This window comes from Leptonychotes weddellii, chromosome 3 (genome assembly GCF_054177405.1).
Source record: "Leptonychotes weddellii isolate Sample4059 chromosome 3, ASM5417740v2, whole genome shotgun sequence".
In the NCBI taxonomy this organism is placed as follows: Eukaryota; Metazoa; Chordata; class Mammalia; order Carnivora; family Phocidae; genus Leptonychotes; species Leptonychotes weddellii.
The window spans coordinates 63,014,953-63,035,076 of record NC_138371.1 but is presented as its reverse complement, the minus strand read 5'-3'; the positions used below and the strand labels follow the sequence as shown (position 1 = coordinate 63,035,076).

Genomic DNA, 20,124 nt, shown 5'->3' with positions numbered 1-20,124 from the left:
GTATAAATAATAGCTGGGAGAATATTTTAACCCCTGTGTAAAATAAGCTCTTCTAGTTGACTTTCAACAGCCTAGAATCACCCATTTCTTACAAAGAACTGGTACACTCAGTATAAACCAAGGCTATTTTAAATGCAGTGTGTCACCTAAGAGTTCCTGAAAGGTCAAATTTAATTGACCTTCTTAAAGTTATTCAGTATATTTGAAAGTAATTAGACTGAATTCCTTCCCTCTAACTTAGCAATTCCAACATGAAGTTGGCTTTTCCTTCCAAATATTCAGAATCGGTAAAGTTTTGCTCTGTTTGGCTTGATCTTTCAGAAGTATTTTGGCAATCCAAGAATAAAATAAAATGTCCTAAGTACAAAAATAAGCAAACCATTAACATATACCTTTGCAGTCTCATGTCTTAGGTTGAAAGTCAACTCTAGGTTTGTGAGAAAGTGATCGGAAAACTCGGGATACATATCCAAAACTTCTAACAAGTCTTCTCTCTGGATCTTATGCAAGTCACAGTATGTGAGAGCTCTCACATCTGCATTAGACTTTCCAGGTTTAGCATAAAGATGAACCATTTCTCCAAATATATCGTTTTTTCCTAAAAAAAAGAGAGGTAAAAGGAGTCTGAACTTAATGTTTTCTTTCTTTCTTTTTTAAAGATTTTATTTATTTATTTGACGGAGAGAGACACAGAGAGAGAGGGAACACAAGCAGGGGGAGTGGGAGAGGGAGAAGCAGGCTTCCCGTGGAGCAGGGAGCCTGGTGCGGGGCTCGATCCCAGGATGCTGGGATCATGACCTGAGCCGAAGGCAGACACTTAAACGACTGAGCCACCCAAGCGCCCCTAATGTTTTCTTTCTAAAAGTACAAGGGAACCACTGACCAGTCCTTGGACCAAAGACTTCAAATGGAAGATCCCATGACCAACAGACACTTGGGCAGCAAAATTCCAGTACCTTCTACTGACTGCTTCAGTCATGTTTGTTTGCTGAGTGGAATTTTACCTCTTAACTTACTGGTCCTGGTATAATTCCTATTATTGCCCTGTTTTGATTCTTTGGCTAGGTCTCTAGAAATGCAGCAAACATGACTTTAGTCTACTCTGCCCTATATGGCTAGCAAAGGGTCTTGCCATATAGTGGGTGTGGTCTAATTTTGTCAATCCAGGAATATGAAAAAGGTGGCAGTGAGTCAGATTCACAAACTTTCTATCTCAGGATGGTCTCAGGGAGGGGGTGGGTGATGCCAGGCACAGGGGTATAGTGGAACGCTTTCAACACTAAGAGGACTAGAGGTATAATTTGAACATACCTTGCTTCTTTTAGTAACGAGTTTTGGATTTGCCCTTGATGAATTTTCCAATTGTTTAATAAATCTAGTTTTATTTATAGTCTTGCCTTTTTACCAAATGGCCTTTATTCTAAAAGTGTGTCCTTCTTGCTTTCTTGCCAAACCTGGGATTATTTCAGTATCTGGCTTCTGAGGGGTCCTCCTCATCCCTTCTGCCTAGCCACAGGCCACCTGCTTTTCCAGGTGGAAAATTGTTCAATAATGAGGATGATGACAGCAACAACAAATGCTTACTGAGATTTAAGTAGGTGCCAGGCACTGTGTCAAACGCTTAGGTGAATTATCTCATTTAATCCCTAAAATAACCTCATAAAGAAATTACTACTTATTATCTAAATATTTTGACTATGAAAGAAGATTAAAGAGGTAAACTGATTAGGTCAAGGTCACCTACTTAGTTGGGTGAAGGGAGGGAGAGAGTAGCCATGATTAAATCCCTTGCATTCTGACTCCAGTCAAAATCTTTTCACACTTGGTAGGCTTAATCTCCTCCCAATGTTTTACCTGAATGTCATAGCCACTTAGATTTTTCTGTCTCTGAATGTCAAGGCACTTAAAAATTATGGAATACGTGCTTAATAATAACTGATAAATTATTGATCATATAACTTTTAAAGATCGTCAATGGTAGTGTAAAATGGTACTTTCTTATATATATCGTGAAGCTTCTTTTCAGATTTAGAAAACAACTTTCTGGATTCGTTAAGTTAGTTTTTGATAGACAAGTTTATATATACCTGACTATGGAAACTATCAAAGACTTAAACAATAAAATTCCAATTGGTCAAAAATATCTGTAATGTTCTTATTTTATTTTATTTTTTTTTTAAGATTTATTTATTTATTTATTTATTTGAGACAGAGAGAATGAGATACAGAGAGCATGAGAGGGAGGAGGGTCAGAGGGAGAAGCAGACTCCCTGCCGAGCAGGGAGCCCGATGCGGGACTCGATCCCGGGACTCCAGGATCATGACCTGAGCCGAAGGCAGTCGCTTAACCAACTGAGCCACCCAGGCGCCCTGTAATGTTCTTATTTTAAATGTGAATTTAATGGGGAGAAATCAGAGATCATATCTCTATGACAGAAATTGATATGGGAGAGAATACATTAACTTTGTTTTAAATAAATACCTCGCTTCAAACATGGAATGAATAATCATAATTTGTGAGGATTTTAGGTGCAGATTTACATGGAAATGGGGATAGAAAAAAAGAATCTTGAAATTCTTTATAGTTTTAATACTTCGGTATAGATATTATCAAAGAAAAGCTCTCAACTAAATTCAGCATGAGCTTTGCATTTTAATTAGTTTACACCACTGTAAATGAGCAAAAACTAAGCCAGCCAGTGTGTACTGCTTAACTACACTCTAAAATTAATTTTTTATAAGGCGAGAGGGCTTGTTACCTCCCTGTAGAAGCTGGGGCAGGCTGATTCTAAGATCAGGAATGCAATGAAGCATGCTTTTTCCCTGGCAACATACAGAGCAAACTGTTGAGGCCAAACTTGGTGAAAGTCCAAGTTTATTATATAGCTGCTACCTGATTTACGTTTTTATTCTTTGCCTGATTATTGAATCGTAAACCAAATTGTGCATCTTGTCAATTTGGGGTTTAAAGAAAACTGTCACTATAACAAAATTATCAAAATATATAGGAATTACTCAAACTTCTTCATCCTGTGCTAGGCCATACTCTGGTTTTACACGGCAGCAAAGAAAACAGACAACATCCTTGTCCTTTTTTGGATGTTAACGTCAAGAATCTAGTGAAAGGAAATTGTTGAGTTACATGCTCATTATTTAAATGGACCTGGGTTTAATCCGCAGGAAAACAAAGAAGTGCCTATGTTCACAAATATTGGGTGTGGGTGTTCCCTTGGGGAGACTGAGGCTTAAACCTCCCCGCGAGATGGTAGGGGAGAAAAACTGGTCTCCTTTCTCTCTGCTTCTTTCCTCTTTCCCACTGTTCTAATATTCCAAAGAAATCCTACAAGATCACACTGACTAAATTTGGTTTTGAACAGACAGATTGGATAGATGGACTTTCTTTTGCACCCAAACCAGTTTAATTTACTAGTAATTTTAATCTCCTCACCACCTTTATCTCTATAAGTTCATAGCTCTTTATATGACTTAGGTAAAGACTCATATAATTCCATTTGATAGGACACAGCAGGTAAAAGTGCAGAGCAAATAGATGAAATTTATCAACACATAAACACAGTTCACGACAGGGCACTGGCGCATGCTAGCAAGTATCTTACAATGTATACATTTTATTTAAGGTGTTAAGGGATCCAGCATGAATCCAAGGTTCTCCAACATGAAAAGCAAAATGCTGACTGTTTTCATATATTTGGCCTCAAACGCTTAAGTAGCTGCCAAGAACTAAAGAGAGTCATGGAAGTGTTTACACATCAGAGAAAAAGTGAGACCGTCATGAAAACACATTGTCTGCAAGGTCAATTTGATTTGGATTGAATTTTAAATAAAGCTTTAAAATGACCTATCAGTACCTCTGAAACAAATAATACATTATATGTTAAAAAAAAAAAAAAGAAGAAGAAGATAACAGGAAGGGAAGAATGAAGGGGGGGAATCGGAGGGGGAGATGAACCATTAGAGACTATGGACTCTGAAAAACAAACTGAGGGTTTAGAGGGGAGGGGGGTGGAGGGATGGGTTAGCCTGGTGATGGGTATTAAAGAGGGCACGTTCTGCATGGAGCAGTGGGTGTTACAGGCAAACAATGAATCATGGAACACTACATCAAAAGCTAATGATGTAATGTATGGTGATTAACATAACATAATAAAAAGATAAAATAAAATGACCTATCAGTCTTGTACTCACAAATAAATGGATCGGTCCTGTTTTCTATTGTTTTATTATTTTTATTTATTTATTTATTTATTTATTTATTTATTTATTTATTTATTTAAAGATTTTATTTATTTATTTATTAGAGAGCGAGCGAGAGAGAAACAGCATGAGAGAGGAGAGGGTCAGAGGGAGAAGCAGGCTCCTCGCTGAGCTGGGAGCCCGATGTGGGACTCGATCCCAGGACCCTGGGATCATGACCTGAGCCGAAGGCAGTCGCCCAACCAACTGAGCCACCCAGGCGCCCTCTATTGTTTTAAACTACGCATCGTACCAGCTAATACCTGAATTTGTCACCATCCAGTTCTGAAACACTCACCCAGAATAGCTACCACAATGTCATCTTTGAGGATTTCAATGGATCCTCTGGATAAGAAATAAAGTGCAGTGAGGACATCCCCACAGTGAACCAGGGTGTCTCCTGGAGGTGCATGGGTCGTCTTGAACTTCATTGCCAAAGCTCTAAGGCAACCTTTACTTGCCCCCCGAAAGGCTTTGCAGTTTTGCAGCAAAGTCTGGTTGAGATGTAGACAAATGTCAGCTTGTAAACATTCAGGGAAACCCTTTAGGACCTGAGGAAAAAAAATAAAGAGTTTCATACTACCAGTGCACAGGGTCCCTCCACCTGAGAAATAAAGTCTATTTCTTGCTCACAGAACTGCGGGTGTAGTTATTGTCACACGAGTTCTTACAATTTTTCTACCGCGCCTACCTCAATGAATACTTGGTTTGCGAAATGTGTCAGAATTTTAACTCAAATGCTTGTTCTCTGAATTAACTGCAGGCATTCAGACTCAGCACAAATGCTGTCTCATTAAAATGTAATGCCTATGTTTCACACTGCTTTTCATTCCCTGCATTATGTGAGGTAGCATCATACTGTGCACATATAGAATGCAAATGTGACAATTAGTAAGACATAACTAATGAAAGGTGGTACAGCTAGAAAGACAACCTTTTGAAGGAATCTCAAGTCAATTTGGAGTGCTGTCTCTGGTATACTTCTTAATTGGAATTAGTAAAAATAATGATCGTGAAATAGCCATGGTATTTGTAAATGTCATAGACCAGAGGGTGCTCTTCGCGAACGGTACGTGGAATATTTATGTTTCATATGCACACTATTAATACTAAATATTTGGATAAGCACTGAAAATAGAGAAAGGGAAGGAGAACAGCAAACATAATTAAAAAGTATAGCTATGTTTTCAGAAATGGAGATTGTGCCAAAGTTTACAATGCAAACTTAAACTTCTAATAGCACTACTGTTTTGACAACCTATTCAGCGACTGATTTAAATCTGATAGAAGAGATTAAATAATAGCTTGTGACAAGTGCCACTCAATTTAAACTGAATACAATTCTATATTATTTTATAAAATTCCCAGTATACAATGGGCCAAAGACACTCAACTCCTGCTTCTCTGTGTGTGTCTTAGTTTCTTTGGGTGTCATATGTAGATTTTAATTCTCATGTTGACTTTCCTCTGTCAGTAAAAATAAATCCATTTAAATGTGCTTTGAAGTAGAGGGGAGGGGCATTACATAGTGTTTAATAATGTAATTTTAGGATTTCCTAAATTTTGGGTCAACCTTGCTGTTGCTATTCAATACAGCTAAAAGTCATCATGAATTTTTTGTCCAGATAATTGAAATGTACATGGTTCATGGAGGAACTTCAAATTAGACCACATTTGAGTTAACTTACACTTATGTCTATTTGAAATGTTAAAGCAGCCAAGGCGTACTGCTTCTGTAGGACCCCTGTGTGATGCAGCCGGTCAGATGGGCGTGGTATCATACAAACGGATCAATGAGAGACTGAAAACATGACAGCCACCACCTCCAAGCTTGTTTCCTTCATTGCAGAGTCACCCACAGAAATGGGTCAAGGGCGTTTTAGAAGAAAACCCACAGAATACGGGTTCTGGTCGTGAATTTGCCACAGGTTGACACTTGCGCAAGTCACTTCATCTATCTGTGTTTCTTTGCCAGAGAATAAGAGCTTTTTTGATTTTAAAATTTGTTGTAAGTTACCAGTAAATAGCACGCCAATTTCTAGACACCACTTACCCAGCTCCACACAGCTGTAGGAACTCAGACATCTATCCTGAAGTTTCTATATTACCTGGCTCAGACCCAAAAGAAATGAGCCTTCCTCTTCTTCTGAAACTTCTGTCTTTAACTCTATCTTTCAGACTTTGTCTACGTGACTGGACTCCTACCAGATTTCCTGCTTGGACTGAAGGTCTTGCCAAAAGGATAACTTGCCTAGTCTTTGCCCATTTCTGCTTTTGAGGGCTAGGGGCTCTTTCCCCACTCTGTCAGTCGTAAACAACTCAGCTCCTCCCATAGAGCCAGCCCTCTGGTAGGTCGCTGACCCTTTCTACTGGTCTAAACTATCACATGGGATTCTTTGGCAAGTGATGCTAGGCTGGAGTTAAGCAAGGTTTGCACACTGTTTTCTGAAATGGGGTCACTTTATTTGGGGGTGCTATAGTAGGAAAAACCCCAGTTTACTGGTCTTCCTGCATATGATTTACTTTTCCTCCCTGAAGCCCACTGCTGTGTGGTCTCAGCATAATTCTCAGATGTCCCCATACAGATAAAAATGTAGAGAGCATCACACCAAGTAACAAGTTAGACATGTCTATTTTTTTCTTAAGATTTGGCTATAAAAATATACAAAAAGGCATTTTATATTTCACATAAATGGGGAAATTGCACTTTCCCTATAATAATTGGAATGAGATTATTGAGCTTGTAGCTGCTATTTCTGGCATTTTCCTGAAGTTCCTCTGTTATACTTTCTGAGTATAGCCTGCTTATTAAAGGAAAAATTGTGCATGTGAGTGTGTGCATGCATGTGCACAAGGGTGTGTATGCATGTTTTGAATTGGAAGGTACAGATGAGATAGAGGTAGGGGTTACTCATTTCTCTGAGTATGTTAGATGAGCTATGGAATCAGATAGGCATGAACTGAAGTTCTAGTTCTGACACTTACTAGTTGTGACTTTGGTTAATTCAATTAAATTTTCTTGAGATTCAGTTTCTTCAATTGTAAAAATAATTAATAATATCTACTTCACAGGGCTGTGCCCACAATTAAATGTGATAATGTATGTAAATTATCCCATTCATTGTAGCTGTTACATAGTTTACTTCTGACTTTTTCTTTTCTTTACTTTGTCATACATATTTATTGTTCCTGAAGAACTGGTAAGTTCTCTTTAGCTAGAAATTGAGAGATACAACACCCATTGTATTCTCCTTGATCTCTTTGGTGAATAGAAAATTCACCACTAACTTTTGTGTTCCATTGCCTCAACAGAGTTTAAGATAAATTTTGTTTCCTGTTTCTGACTTGTGTTAAATGTTTTGACTTACTTGCACTTAAGTTTTCACTGTGAGTTGTCTTAAATTCTTTTTGAAATAGGCAGTTACTAAATCAATATAAACATGTTCTTGGAATGCCAATATTCTTAGAATCGTTTACAAAACCATAAAGGGTACTAGGGAAAGTTTTTCAACATTATTCTCTTCTCAAATGTCCTTAAGTGTCATCTCCCAGCATTTATCCTATCAGATGTGACATCCATTGGAAAGAATGGCCTCAAGTTGGAGATACCACAGAGTTTCATGGAGAAGCCTTGCTGGCCCAGGGAGAAGGTACACACATGTTGGCTTGAAGGACTTATCTGGATTAAAGACTTATCCTGTGGTGTTAGCCCTTCACTAACTTTCTTAATTTTCTTAAGTGAGTTACATAGATCACTCAAGTAAAAGTCAATAGAAGTTAACATTTAGTAAGTGAATCTCTTACTAGCCCAGAAGTTTAAATGTCCTACGTAAGTTAGCAGCTTTGGAATCTGGGGTATGCCTAAGTAAAGGGACTTTAAAAGCAGAGTTAAAAGAGAGGGATTATAGAGAAATAGACTAGAAGAACATGGAAAAGAGTGAGGAGAATGGGGTAAGTTGAAGTAGTATTCATCCAAGACACCCATTTCCGTTGGTCTCAGCTGTGTTGCCTTCCTTACTTCCTACTCATTGTACTTTTTTTCATCAGGTTTGGTTCCTCTGCTAAACTACCTGACGTGGAACTTCCTCATTTAACAGTCAAATATTAGCATTTTACCAGGCCTGGCAGATCTGGTTGTGAAGAGTAAGTGTGTCAAGTACACAGGTACAAACCAAGACACAACTGGTTTACTGATTGTTGTAATTATTTCCACTACTCTCTGCACAGCCTTCTTGTCTGTCAAGTTCTGAAGCTCTGAGGGTACACAGCACCTTTCACTGTGTGTCTGAAGTCATTATTTATTGGATTGATTTGATTTCAAAGACCCAGGAGCATCACCCAGAATCGGGGTCATGGCCTGCAGCTTGGAGAAGTAGCTCTCATTCTTTTAGCAAATACATAGTAAATATCTACTCTATACCAAGCACTATACTTGGCATGGAAGCATAACAATGAAAAAAATATGTTCTGAACATATACCTGGCCCTTAAGCCTTTCTCTAAATGCCCAGTTTAAAATATATATATATATTTAATCAGGTAAAATAAATATAAATATATATATTTAATCAGAATTTTCCACACCTTGTTTTGCATGGACATTAATAGTACACATTTGGACACTTATAATCCTAATGGCTGTTCAAATGAACCCTCAATATACAGTTAATTAAAGGTGAATGAAAAGCTCATTTTAACTTTTCTAATATTTTCAGTTATGGGGGATTTTTAAAACTTCCTGATGTTCCACAAAATTTTTTCAAGGCTGGTAAAAATCCCATGTCTTTATTATGGTATAAGGTCACTTGAATATTTTATAAATGTAAGGTTAATTTTCCTTTACTTGACTCTATGTGAATAAAACTCTTTGGGACCCTCAACTTATGTAAGACAAATGAGATATTTAGTCTTTTAAGTGAGTTTGAAATGCTTTCTGTGATTGCTAAAAGCAATCAACCCCATAGCTTAGTACCAAAGGATCCAAAGTTTAAGGACATTCAAACAAGAATAACCTAACAAGTACACAAGATAGCATTATTAAATCAAAACTCCTTGAAGAAATCATACAAAGAGAGAAAAAAGTTGAAATAATTAACTATCCCATAGTAAGCACCTATCAGACATGATCAGATACTAATTCAGAAGTATTTAACTTTATACTAAACTTCCCTCAAATGTGTATCTACTGGCACACACGTAGAGGAATAAATACTACAATATTGTTAATATATGCAATTATGCAGAGTGTGAATTCAAATTTTCTTCATACTGAGCAAGGAATACAAAATTTAAAAAAGAATGGAGGCTGAGGTTAATGCAAGCCTGCAATTTCTGATTTGATATGAGTGTGCTCATCAAAATGACATTTGTGTCATTTACTTTTTAATAAGTAGATCCTTAAATTAAACTTATATACTTATGCCAACAAAAAAATAATGGTACCTATTTTATGTATTGGGGTTTCAGTGAAAGCCCATGACAGATTACAATTAGAGAAATGTGTCCTGAGCTTCAGTCAGTGGAGTCTGAGAAGAATTTTAATGAATATTAATTAAGATTATTATTATTTTTGTTTTTTATATGAAACGATTATATCATCCTTCAAGGTGGGGTCCACTTTTTATTGGATTTTGCTCTGGAATTAGTTCATTTATAATCAAATTTCAATACAATTTTGTCTTCCAACAGTAACTATGTGTCCTGTGGGTAGGGCAGGTGATTTATAGTCTTAAAACCATGACTCTCTTCCCTGCCCAACAATTTAAAGTTTCCTTTTATTCTATGAGTCTTCATGCTGCTGGCACCACCCCATGTGATTAAAGAAAGGCAAAAGTTGCAAGAGAGAAATTTATTTCCTCATTCAACTTTTACCTGGATGCTGATAGATAAGGATTTTCAAATAAAGTTAAATATTCACAATATATTCACAATAAACTCCATTATTCCTTCCTCACATTTAAGACACATGCCTCAATGTTTGCTGTCTCTTAGCTTGGATTGCAAAATGCTCTTTTATGGTAGGTACACTTTCTAGCTTCTGTTAGAAGAGCATCAATAATGGAATTTTACCACAACTCTCTCCACACGCCATCTATGGTTTTGGAAACGCTCTATTTGCTTTAGAAAGAATCAAAATGTATTTTCTTATAGATGGCCCCTATCCAGATAATATTGGAAAGATGATTTATGTTGTAATGTGATTTGTTTCGCTTAGCGTAGCTGTAGAGGGGTACATTCCTAAAGGCAGGCTGAAAAGGGCACTATAAGGAAGACAATCTGAGTGTGTTAAATGATTCCCCTAAACAGCAAGTTAATCATATGAACAAGTTTGGTAACTATGATAACTGACATTAGGAAATTTTCTGAGAAAATTCTCTGGTTCATTAAATACACTTAGATCTTGACAAATTAGGATTAATCAAAACATAAATTAACACTCCCTATGAAACACTAAACCTCAAGGGTGATTATCAAATAGATGATGCAAGTAATATATTAAATCTTAAGTCTCTGCCCTAAGGTACAGTCTTAATATTTTATAGCATTTTCTGATTTTGATAGAATCAGTGTTTGCCATGTGGGCATTCAGCATTTGGTAAATCTTTGCCACTTATAAGATACCAAACCTTGCTTTTTGTTGTTTCTAGAAGCTAATGTATTCCCTAATTTTGAGGTCATCCCAGATCATATTATTGCTATGCTTATGATTTATCGTTAAGGAATAGGAGGCACACATTTTTCATGTTTCCTTGGGGGATACATGCTTAATACTTCATGTTTAACCACTAATCATGATAGGTGGGTTCTTTTAGCAGTTTTAAACATTCAAGTATACATAGCCCTAGTCTGAAGCTCAAACTGCTTTGTTATCTGCTTTCTTATTTTATCTCCACATGGCTAATGAGAATAAGGAATTATTTTATTGTATAGGAAGGGCATCGTATCTGGCCAGAGTGAAGTATTATGCAATCCCAGATGAGGGGCTTGGATGAGCCTTGAGAAAGGATGAGCCTTGAGAAAATTAACTAATTTTCTACGTGTAACTTTTCAACATTTTTCACATGGTTACATCATTTAGAAGAAAATCATGAACAGAACAAAAACTTGCCACACACAGACATGGAAAACAACGTCATAAATCCTGAACAGATTTTGGTGCAAGTAAATATTCCCTGAAAAATGAAACAGTCTTTCCTCCTGCTTCTTCTCCTTGCCTCTCTGGCAGCTCTCACCACTAGTTCACAGCATGATATGTGAGATGTTTCTTTGCTTTCAGAAGCACACTCAAACTTTAAAGCGACCCCAATTAAGTCAGGGCCAAGGATGAGTTGGAGTGTGGATAATGATGAGTAGGCAGAAAGGATTTATTGCTTTTACATACACGTCCTTGTTACCCAGCCTCTGGAGTTCTGCTAATTCAGCAAGAGCCTGACTTAAAAAGGTGCATTAGGATTTATAGTATAAGGTCCCAAGGGGAAACCATGGAACCCACTAGGGTTTCTAAAGGTAATAGGAGGAATCTGGATATTGAGAAACAATTTCAGGACCTTCCCTTCAACCCACTACTTGAGAGAGGGAGTGATGGAAGACATTAACAGAGTATAATTATAGTGGGGTCTATTGGATGCTTTGCAAATACTTCTTCCCAAATGGATTGATTGTAAATGACCTGAACTTGCTCACAAAGGAAGGAAAAAGGGGTGCAATCTTCCAGGTAATGAAAAGAATGATTTAAGTACCACTTTGTACTTGATATGCCTTCTTTTTTTTTTTTTTAAAGATTTTATTTATTTATTTGACAGAGACAGAGATAGCGAGAGCAGGAACACAAGCAGTGGGAGTGGGAGAGGGAGAGCAGGTTTCCCGCCAAGGAGGGTGCCCGATGTGGGACTCGATCCCAGGACCCTGGGATCATGACCTGAGCCGAAGGCAGACGCTTAACGACTGAGCCACCCAGGCGCCCTTGATATGCCTTCTTGAACTTAAATCTAGTTTTATGTTTCAGAAACATCTCTCATGTGATAATATTTTAGAATCACATATTTTGATTGACTTGTCAACTTTATATAAGGAATAGAGAGTGGTGATTATCCCATTTTTATATGTGAAAGCTGAAACATAAATGCATGAGGGATTTTATTTGTGGAAGAACAAAGACTTCAAACTTAGGCTAGGATTCTATCAACTATTGTGACTTGCCACAGCTGTCCATTAGATTGGTTTCTAAAGTTGCTCCCAATATGTTTCCCATTCATTTAATTTATTGGTTTTATCAATAACTAACAAAGAATAGAAATGTAGCATAAATGTCCTTTTCACTTTGTACCAGTTAGGGTACAAATGTTCCTCAGAAATGTTGGGGCCAGACAGCAATTCCAATTGTTTTCTAGAGAAAGTGATTACTGTATCAGGAATTATATAACTTTTTACAAAATGGGAGAAGCTCTCAAAATAGTGGAAGTTCTCTTCCTCCTAACAGATTCCTCTTCTGTAAAATATATTGGTTCTTGCTACCCCAGCACTCTGAATGTTCCAGATATTGTCCCTGCACATTTCTACTTCCACCAACTGAATTTTAAACCAGCTGTGTATGTTCTGAAACTTATTTATGCTGGCTGCATTGTTAGTGGAATTATATAATTTAATCATATTTTACATAAAAGAGTAAAATATGTGTAAAAAAAAAAGAGAGCAGGTTTCCCCCGTCCCCTTGACAATACAGCTAAATGCTTTGGAAAATCTTTATAAAAGATGAGTCATTTTAAAAATTGCAACTACAGATTGCTTCTACATTAAGTGTAGATACTTAAACATTTATAAAAGTAGAAATGTTATATTGGGCGCCTGGGTGGCTCAGTTGTTAAGCGTCTGCCTTTGGCTCAGGTCATGATCCCAGAGTCCTGGGATCGAGTCCCACATCAGGCTCCCTCCTCAGTGGGAAGCCTGCTCTCCCTCTCCCACTCCCGCTGCTTGTGTTCCTGCTCTCACTATCTCTGTCTCTGTCAAATAAATAAATAAAATCTTAAAAAAAAGGTAGAAATGTTATATAGTCCATTAACTCTGACTTTAATAAAAAAAATTAGAAAAATATTAAAAAGTGACCAGAAAATCAGAAATTCATGGAAACTAAGAACCATGCTCTATGATAACGTTCGGATCAAAGAAGAACTAATGTAAAAAGCAATAAAAGGAGAACATGTCATATCAAAACCACAGAAAAGCTTGCACTAAAAGGAGAATGTATGGTCTTAACACCTTCATTATTACAGAAGAAAGGCTCAAACAATGAAAGACCTTAATACAATGTTAAAAATAATAAGACAACCCACAGAAATAAAAAAGGGGGAATTAATGAAGGCAGACTCTGGAAATAAAAAGAATAGTAGCAAGTATAAATAATTCATGCAAGGCTAGTTCCTTGAACAAAATCCAATGGAATTTATAAATTTATAAATCTTTCAAAAGCCTGCTAAAGGAAAGGAGAGAGAACAAAAACACATAAGTTTAGGAATGAGAAGGCAGATGTACCTATTGATACAGAAAATACTAAGTGAGTTAGAAGAGAATCCTACATGCAATTTTACAACTTTGAAAGCCTAGATGAGATGGATGAATTTTTCACAAAACATACATTACCAATATTGACCAAGGAAGAAATAGAATACATAATTACCACAGTAGAGTTGGAATGGTGATTAAAGACCTACTATGAAAACCTCCAGGACCATATGGTTTTACAGATGATTTCTTTCTAACAGTTTAAGAGCATATAAGTGTATACCAATATCATTATAAAATAGATGCAAAATTCTAAATAATTTACTAACCAACAAAATCAACAAAGAATCAGAAATTCTATGACCAAGTAGGATTGATTTCAGAAATACAAAGACATTTTAAAAGTATTAGTCTTAATGGTGAAGTTACTTTTATTGAAGTCAGCTATTACCATTCAAAATTGTTTTGGAGGATCTAGTAAACTCGAAATCATAATACCCAGTATTTGAAAAGAGAGACTGAATCTATTTCTTTTTAATGCCATTGATATGACTGCATATCTAGAACATCCAAGAGTAAATCCTCAAGGAAATACCTCCAAACCCCCAAACTAAACCAAATTATATTAAACTAAGAAAAAGTCCTAACAAAACAAGATGGGGAATTTGTTAAGGTGGCTGTAAAGAAGATAGTTTCACTCCTTATTATCTATAAGCTGGTAAAAATGGAAATGTGTAATGTGTTTCATTTGTTCAATTGACTATGCTGCATAAAATTTAAAAATAAATGTAATATTAAATATATAAGAATTTCTAAGAAGAAAATTATGACATTTTATTGAAGGAGATTATATTTTTAAAGATCTAAACCAGTGGTTCTCAATCTTGGCTACATATTAGAATAGACTTATAAAAATACTGATGCTTAGACTTCACTATAAGCAATTCTGATTTAATTGTTGTAGAGTGGATCTGAAAGCACTGAAATTTGTTTAACACATTTCAGATGATTTTAATGTGCAGCATGGGTGAGCACTTAATATTTGAATTCCAAAGTTATGTAAAAATTAATGTAAAATTCATAGGAAGGAAAGGGATAGCAACAGACTTACGATATATTCTCTAGCTTTCCTGAGGAACACCTGGAAAGAAAGGTGTCCAGCTAATGACAAAACAGTGGTGACCTGCTTCTGGCAAACACACTAAGGGTGTGGGGTACTTCTTATCTATGGAGTGTTTTTAGCAGGATGTATGTAATCTAAATTACTTATGGTAAACAAACCTTTCACCAATAGATTATAGGACATGACTTCCTGGAAAATGTCATGTAGGCTATGTAACTTCCAGACTATAAAGTGTAGAAGTTTAATGATCAAAGGAGTTTCATTTTGCTTAAGTGTTATGTCATTACATACACTGTTTAAGGACCTCCTATGTTACACTGAGCCAGAACACATACTAATACGATAAGGAAGGATCTCCATGTTTTGTTTATGCCCCACGATTACATACAGTCTTGAAATTGTTGGTAAATCTTTATGTTGGTTACAATTTCTGACTCTCATTAGCCAGAGTTGACAATCTGATCTTTGGGTTATCTCAAAAGCCAACATGGAGTTTGTTGTAATTGAATAAAAATAGTCATATATCTTATCTGGAAGAATAAGTAATCTCAAGTAGCTAGGGAAATAAGAAAGACAAGATTAGTTAGGGTTGACCTACTTTGTCAGATATTAAAGCATAGTATAAAGTCACTAAGTATAAATCATTATTCTATTGCCATAGGAATGAACTAATAGAGACCGTTTGACAGTAAAGGTATATACACCAGTTATATCTGACAATTTAATGTATAAATAAGGTGGTATTTCAGATCAATAGAAAAAGAACGACTTATTTATATTCTACCAGTACTACTTCTATTCATGTAAAGAAAATAATTTACAAGACTAAATTTCAAACAGAACACAGAATTTTCTTTCTAATTACACAACAGAATTTATAAGAAAATCCGGGAAACTACTTGTATCATCCATAGGTTTAGCAGGACCTTTGAAAATCAGGACAAGATCTCTGAACTATATAAGAAAAGTTGACTAACTGGACCATACTAAAAAAAAAAAACAAAAAACAAAACTTAAATCCAAAAGATATTTTTAACAAAACCAACACATTGACAAGATATTGGAAACAAATTGCAATATAGATGACAAATAAAGCGTTAGTATCTGTAATTCATGAAGATTTCTTATAAAATAAGAAAAAGGTAACCAAAAACTATGCAAAAATGCTACTATATATAGGTAATTTATAGAGGAAACATCCTGATTAACCATACTTGCTTTATTATAATGCTCTGACCTCACTGCTTGGTGTCTGCTATTCAATATTAAGCACTGGTCATAGATAGAGCAGACAAAATTAGAGTTAGATTCTGGGCTAAAGCCCCCATCTTAGAAAACACAACTAATGCCCCAACTTCTGGGCATCCGCACATAGTGATTCACAGTTAGAACAAGTAAGGGCTAGAAATGGAACTCCATGATTCAAATACAATAATTATACTTATGTGGAGTGAGTCTTTGACTTATCTTCCCACTCTGGTAGATGGTTCTAGCTACTGGTATCTTTCAGTTCTGTGTGTGTTATAGAGCATTCTGATCTGAGAGAATTATCAGTGGAGTGGAAAAAAATGAACTAACATAGCTCCAGAGCATTAAAACAATCTGGGTTACTGGGCCCTGAATAAGAAAGATTCTTATCATTCCTAAATTGAGTGTAGACGTCTACTGGGGGTGGCCCACCTGCCCAACAGGAGCCCAAGATGCAAACAAAAAAAGTAGGATTTTGTTTTGTTTTGTTTTTTGTTTTAGGAATACCTGCTACGAAAGAGGCAATGATTATTTTTTCCATTCACACTCATCCCCATGGGTAGTAAAATGTCTAAACCAAGAAAAACAATTAAGATATACATAAATTCCTCTTAAGGCTATAAGAGCAATTTGCATGGATGAACTTACTTTTGCTTATTTTCACCCTTAAAAAATGATTTCAAAACCTCTGACATATTGGGTGGAATATCGACATATCCATTTCGATATAAATATCCAGGCCCCTGTAATATCTCAGGTAACTCTTCCATTAAAGAAAATACTGGATTTTTATTTCGGGAGAAATTGTGAATGGCTTGATTTCATTAAGTTTGATAAATGCTGAGTTACTCTAATATCTGAATTAAAAGTAACTTAAAGTCATATTTACAAAGAGTATTTTAAAACTGAGTTTTGATGACTCTCTGTATTTTTATTTTTGGTTAAACCCGTGTGGAATATTAAGTGCTCTTAAAATTGAATTGAATTTGAATTACTCCTGCGTTTCTACAACGCCAAAGAAAGTACTTGAAAACACATCACATTCTCCAGCACGAGAAAATGCCCTCTAGAGTCCTGTTTAAATAGTACCATTATTTTAAAGAGTTAAAAAATAATTTGAGATGCCATTTCCACTATCCTACTACTGGAAGAGGAACATTATTAATGAATGGAGAAACTGTAGTATGTTCATTGTCTCATTACACATTTTTCATGTGTAAAGCCTGAGGCCATGCTGTCATTTCTCTTGGCTCAGGACCCACTAGAGATAAGATCCTACTGTTAAGAACTCCCTTCGCACAGATGCAGCATGGTGCCAGCTGTAAATAAGTCTTTCTTGATAATGGTTGGAGACCCGGATGAAGTGATCATAATCATTTGTGAAACATGACTGAGCACATATCATTTGCGACACGAAAATACCAGATGCTTGTCTTAAGCTTGATATTGTTCACGTCAGGGGGGCTCCAGATGGCATTTATTGTTCTCTGTGGTATTTTTGAGACCTTAGAGTGAATAGGTTGGTGAAAAATAGGAAGGACATGTGCCTTGTCCTTTCTTAAGCACCTGTTGTTCAGGTACTGTCTACGGTGGGCAAGTATGTGTGCTAGTAGATTTCTTGCTAGTGCAAAATTTTATTACCTACATAATTTCTGTAGAACCAGGCAGTTCCTGTTAACTAATCAACATGTCTATGAAAACATCTTTTAAAGTACATTGTAGATGACTATTTTAATTCAACTCCTAAAGGTAAGCAAGTATTTCTTTACAGAAAACCAAAAGATGTCACCAGTCCTACGGATCATTATCATTTAAATGCAGGTTTTTACCAGTCTCCATGCCCTATTTTGAAATGTGTGAATTTATTTGCTAGGCTGTGTAGAGAAGCAGCATGTCTTTCAAAGTTTGGCAATATTTTCAATGCATTTTGCACATTGGCTGCTGATTTTGAACCTATGCTTCTTTGTTAAAATATTACTGGTCAAACAAAAAATAATCAATGCAAATTATACAGGCTCACCCATGTAAAAATTTTGTTGTGCTATTGATATCTTTCAATGTAACTGATTTTATTTTCTGAAGAATTCTTAGAAACAGAATCCTTGCCACTAGAGGAACAAATATGTGGGCACCATATTTTTAATCATTTTATTAAGCTTTATGACTAACGAGTCAAAGGTTTTTCATTGACTTTATTTATCAACCTGACTATATAAAGGATCATTAGGAAAAGTTGAGGGATAAAAACAGTATGGTGAAGACAAGCCATGCTATTTTGTATATTTTGCTTTACATTTCCAATGAGGTTTAATGTCACAATGATTGTTTTTATATGAGTTGCTGACTGAAAGAACTCATCATTGCCTTTCACTATGGTGTATCAAAACAGTCTGTGAGTGAAGGAGATTTGAATACAAAAGTCTGGCATAGATGAAGTCATTTCGGTAAGTGTAGAGAATGGGTACGACAAAATTTTCATTGGCATAGAGTTAGATTGAGAATGCAGATATAATCAATGTTAGTAGTTAGTATTTAAGTAGATAGTAGCTAGTAGTAAGTAGTAGTAGTAGTAGATAGTTAGTAGCTAGTAGTTAAGGTCAGTAGTAGAGTTAGCAAAGGGTACTCTGATGGGTAGCAGAGGAGCTGTAAAAGAGACTTGGAAGGAAAGGAAATCAGATTTTCACTAAGATGCTTCTTAGACATCACATCAACTCCAAAGAGTAAGAATTTCTATTAAACAATATGCCATTATTTATTAATTTCATTTCCATTTTGATTGGCTTTGTTTGTTGGGGGCATTATAAGTGAATGCTTTGTCACTGAGAGTCCCACCGTGGTTCTAAGCATTTTTAGCCTGAGGTTGACTTTTGATTGAAATCTATAAAAATTCTCCCCCTCTTTAACTCTTCTCTTATTTTATACCTCCTCCCTGCTGAGGACTCAATCTACTCTCTGCTTAACCAAGGAGACTGGACCATGTAGTGCTAGTCCATTGAGTTTTCTCCTTTACTCCTCAAAGCCAGTGGCTTTACCCTTTCTCTTTTCATTCCTGTCTGTCTTTAAGGAAAACTTGTATATCTACCCTGCTGGAGCATTCATCCCTCTTCCTATGTTCTTATTCCAACTCCTTTCTATGTCTGCTTTTCAAAATTTTCTCCACTAATGCCTCAGGATAAAAAAAAAGTCACTTTTCCTTTTCTTCCTAAAATAAATTAAACAAAGTTGTTTCTGGACTACCTGCCTTAATTCTTTCTTGTGCTTCCCCACATACGATCCTCTATTCCTGTTTTAGTTTTCACTGGAAATGATCCCCTTCTGTTCTCTGCCATCAACAATTCATCATCAAAGAAAACTAGATGCCTGATCAGAAAGCAAAAGAGGCAGCAGATAGGTTAGAATCTCCATCCTCAAGCGGAAAAACTCCCATAATAATTGTCCTATACATTTAGCATATTTGAGTTCTGGTGCTTTAAACACATTTGACAATGACAAGTGTAATGAAATTGCAGAGAGGTTAAGTGACTTGTCCAAGATTAGTGGCAAATTGAAGAGCTAGTGTTTAGGTCTTCTGAATTCCTATTCCTAATTTGTTTTATATTATTAGGCATTAATGGTGGGACATTTTTAAAGTAAGAAATAAAATTCTTCATTAAGTGTTCATAAAATTTTTTCTTCCATGTCAATGTATTTTTAAATTCTGAAGTAGTTTCTGTCATGAATGATTTATCTCTCTCCATCCAAAACAATGTATAGAGCATGGTTATTGGGATTCTTCTTCATTCAAGCCAGGCTCTTGTATGTGATATGAAGAAACTTGCCTCTACACTGACATGGAAGATGATTTTCAGTTCTTGCCCATGTTGTAACTAAAATCAATGTTGGAAAATGTCAGAAAGTTTCAGACTGGGTCAGAAGACAGCTTTGATTGGAGGACATTTCTTGAGATACCTTCAGTCTTAATCTGAGAAAGTATCTCCTCTTCCCCTAACTAGGCAAATTTGG

General features: G+C 36.0%; 1 protein-coding gene across 1 annotated transcript in view; it reads right to left on the bottom strand.

The window, feature by feature from the left end:
• Window positions 1-20,124, bottom strand: part of LOC102743819 (voltage-gated inwardly rectifying potassium channel KCNH7) — a 74,337-nt gene that overhangs the window by 21,341 nt on the left and 32,872 nt on the right. The window contains exons 5-6 of the mRNA XM_081815477.1: window positions 4,553-4,805; window positions 393-598 (exon numbers count right to left, since the gene is read on the bottom strand). Of these exons, the coding sequence (XP_081671603.1) occupies window positions 393-598; window positions 4,553-4,805 (459 nt within the window). The remainder of the gene's footprint in view (window positions 1-392; window positions 599-4,552; window positions 4,806-20,124) is intronic.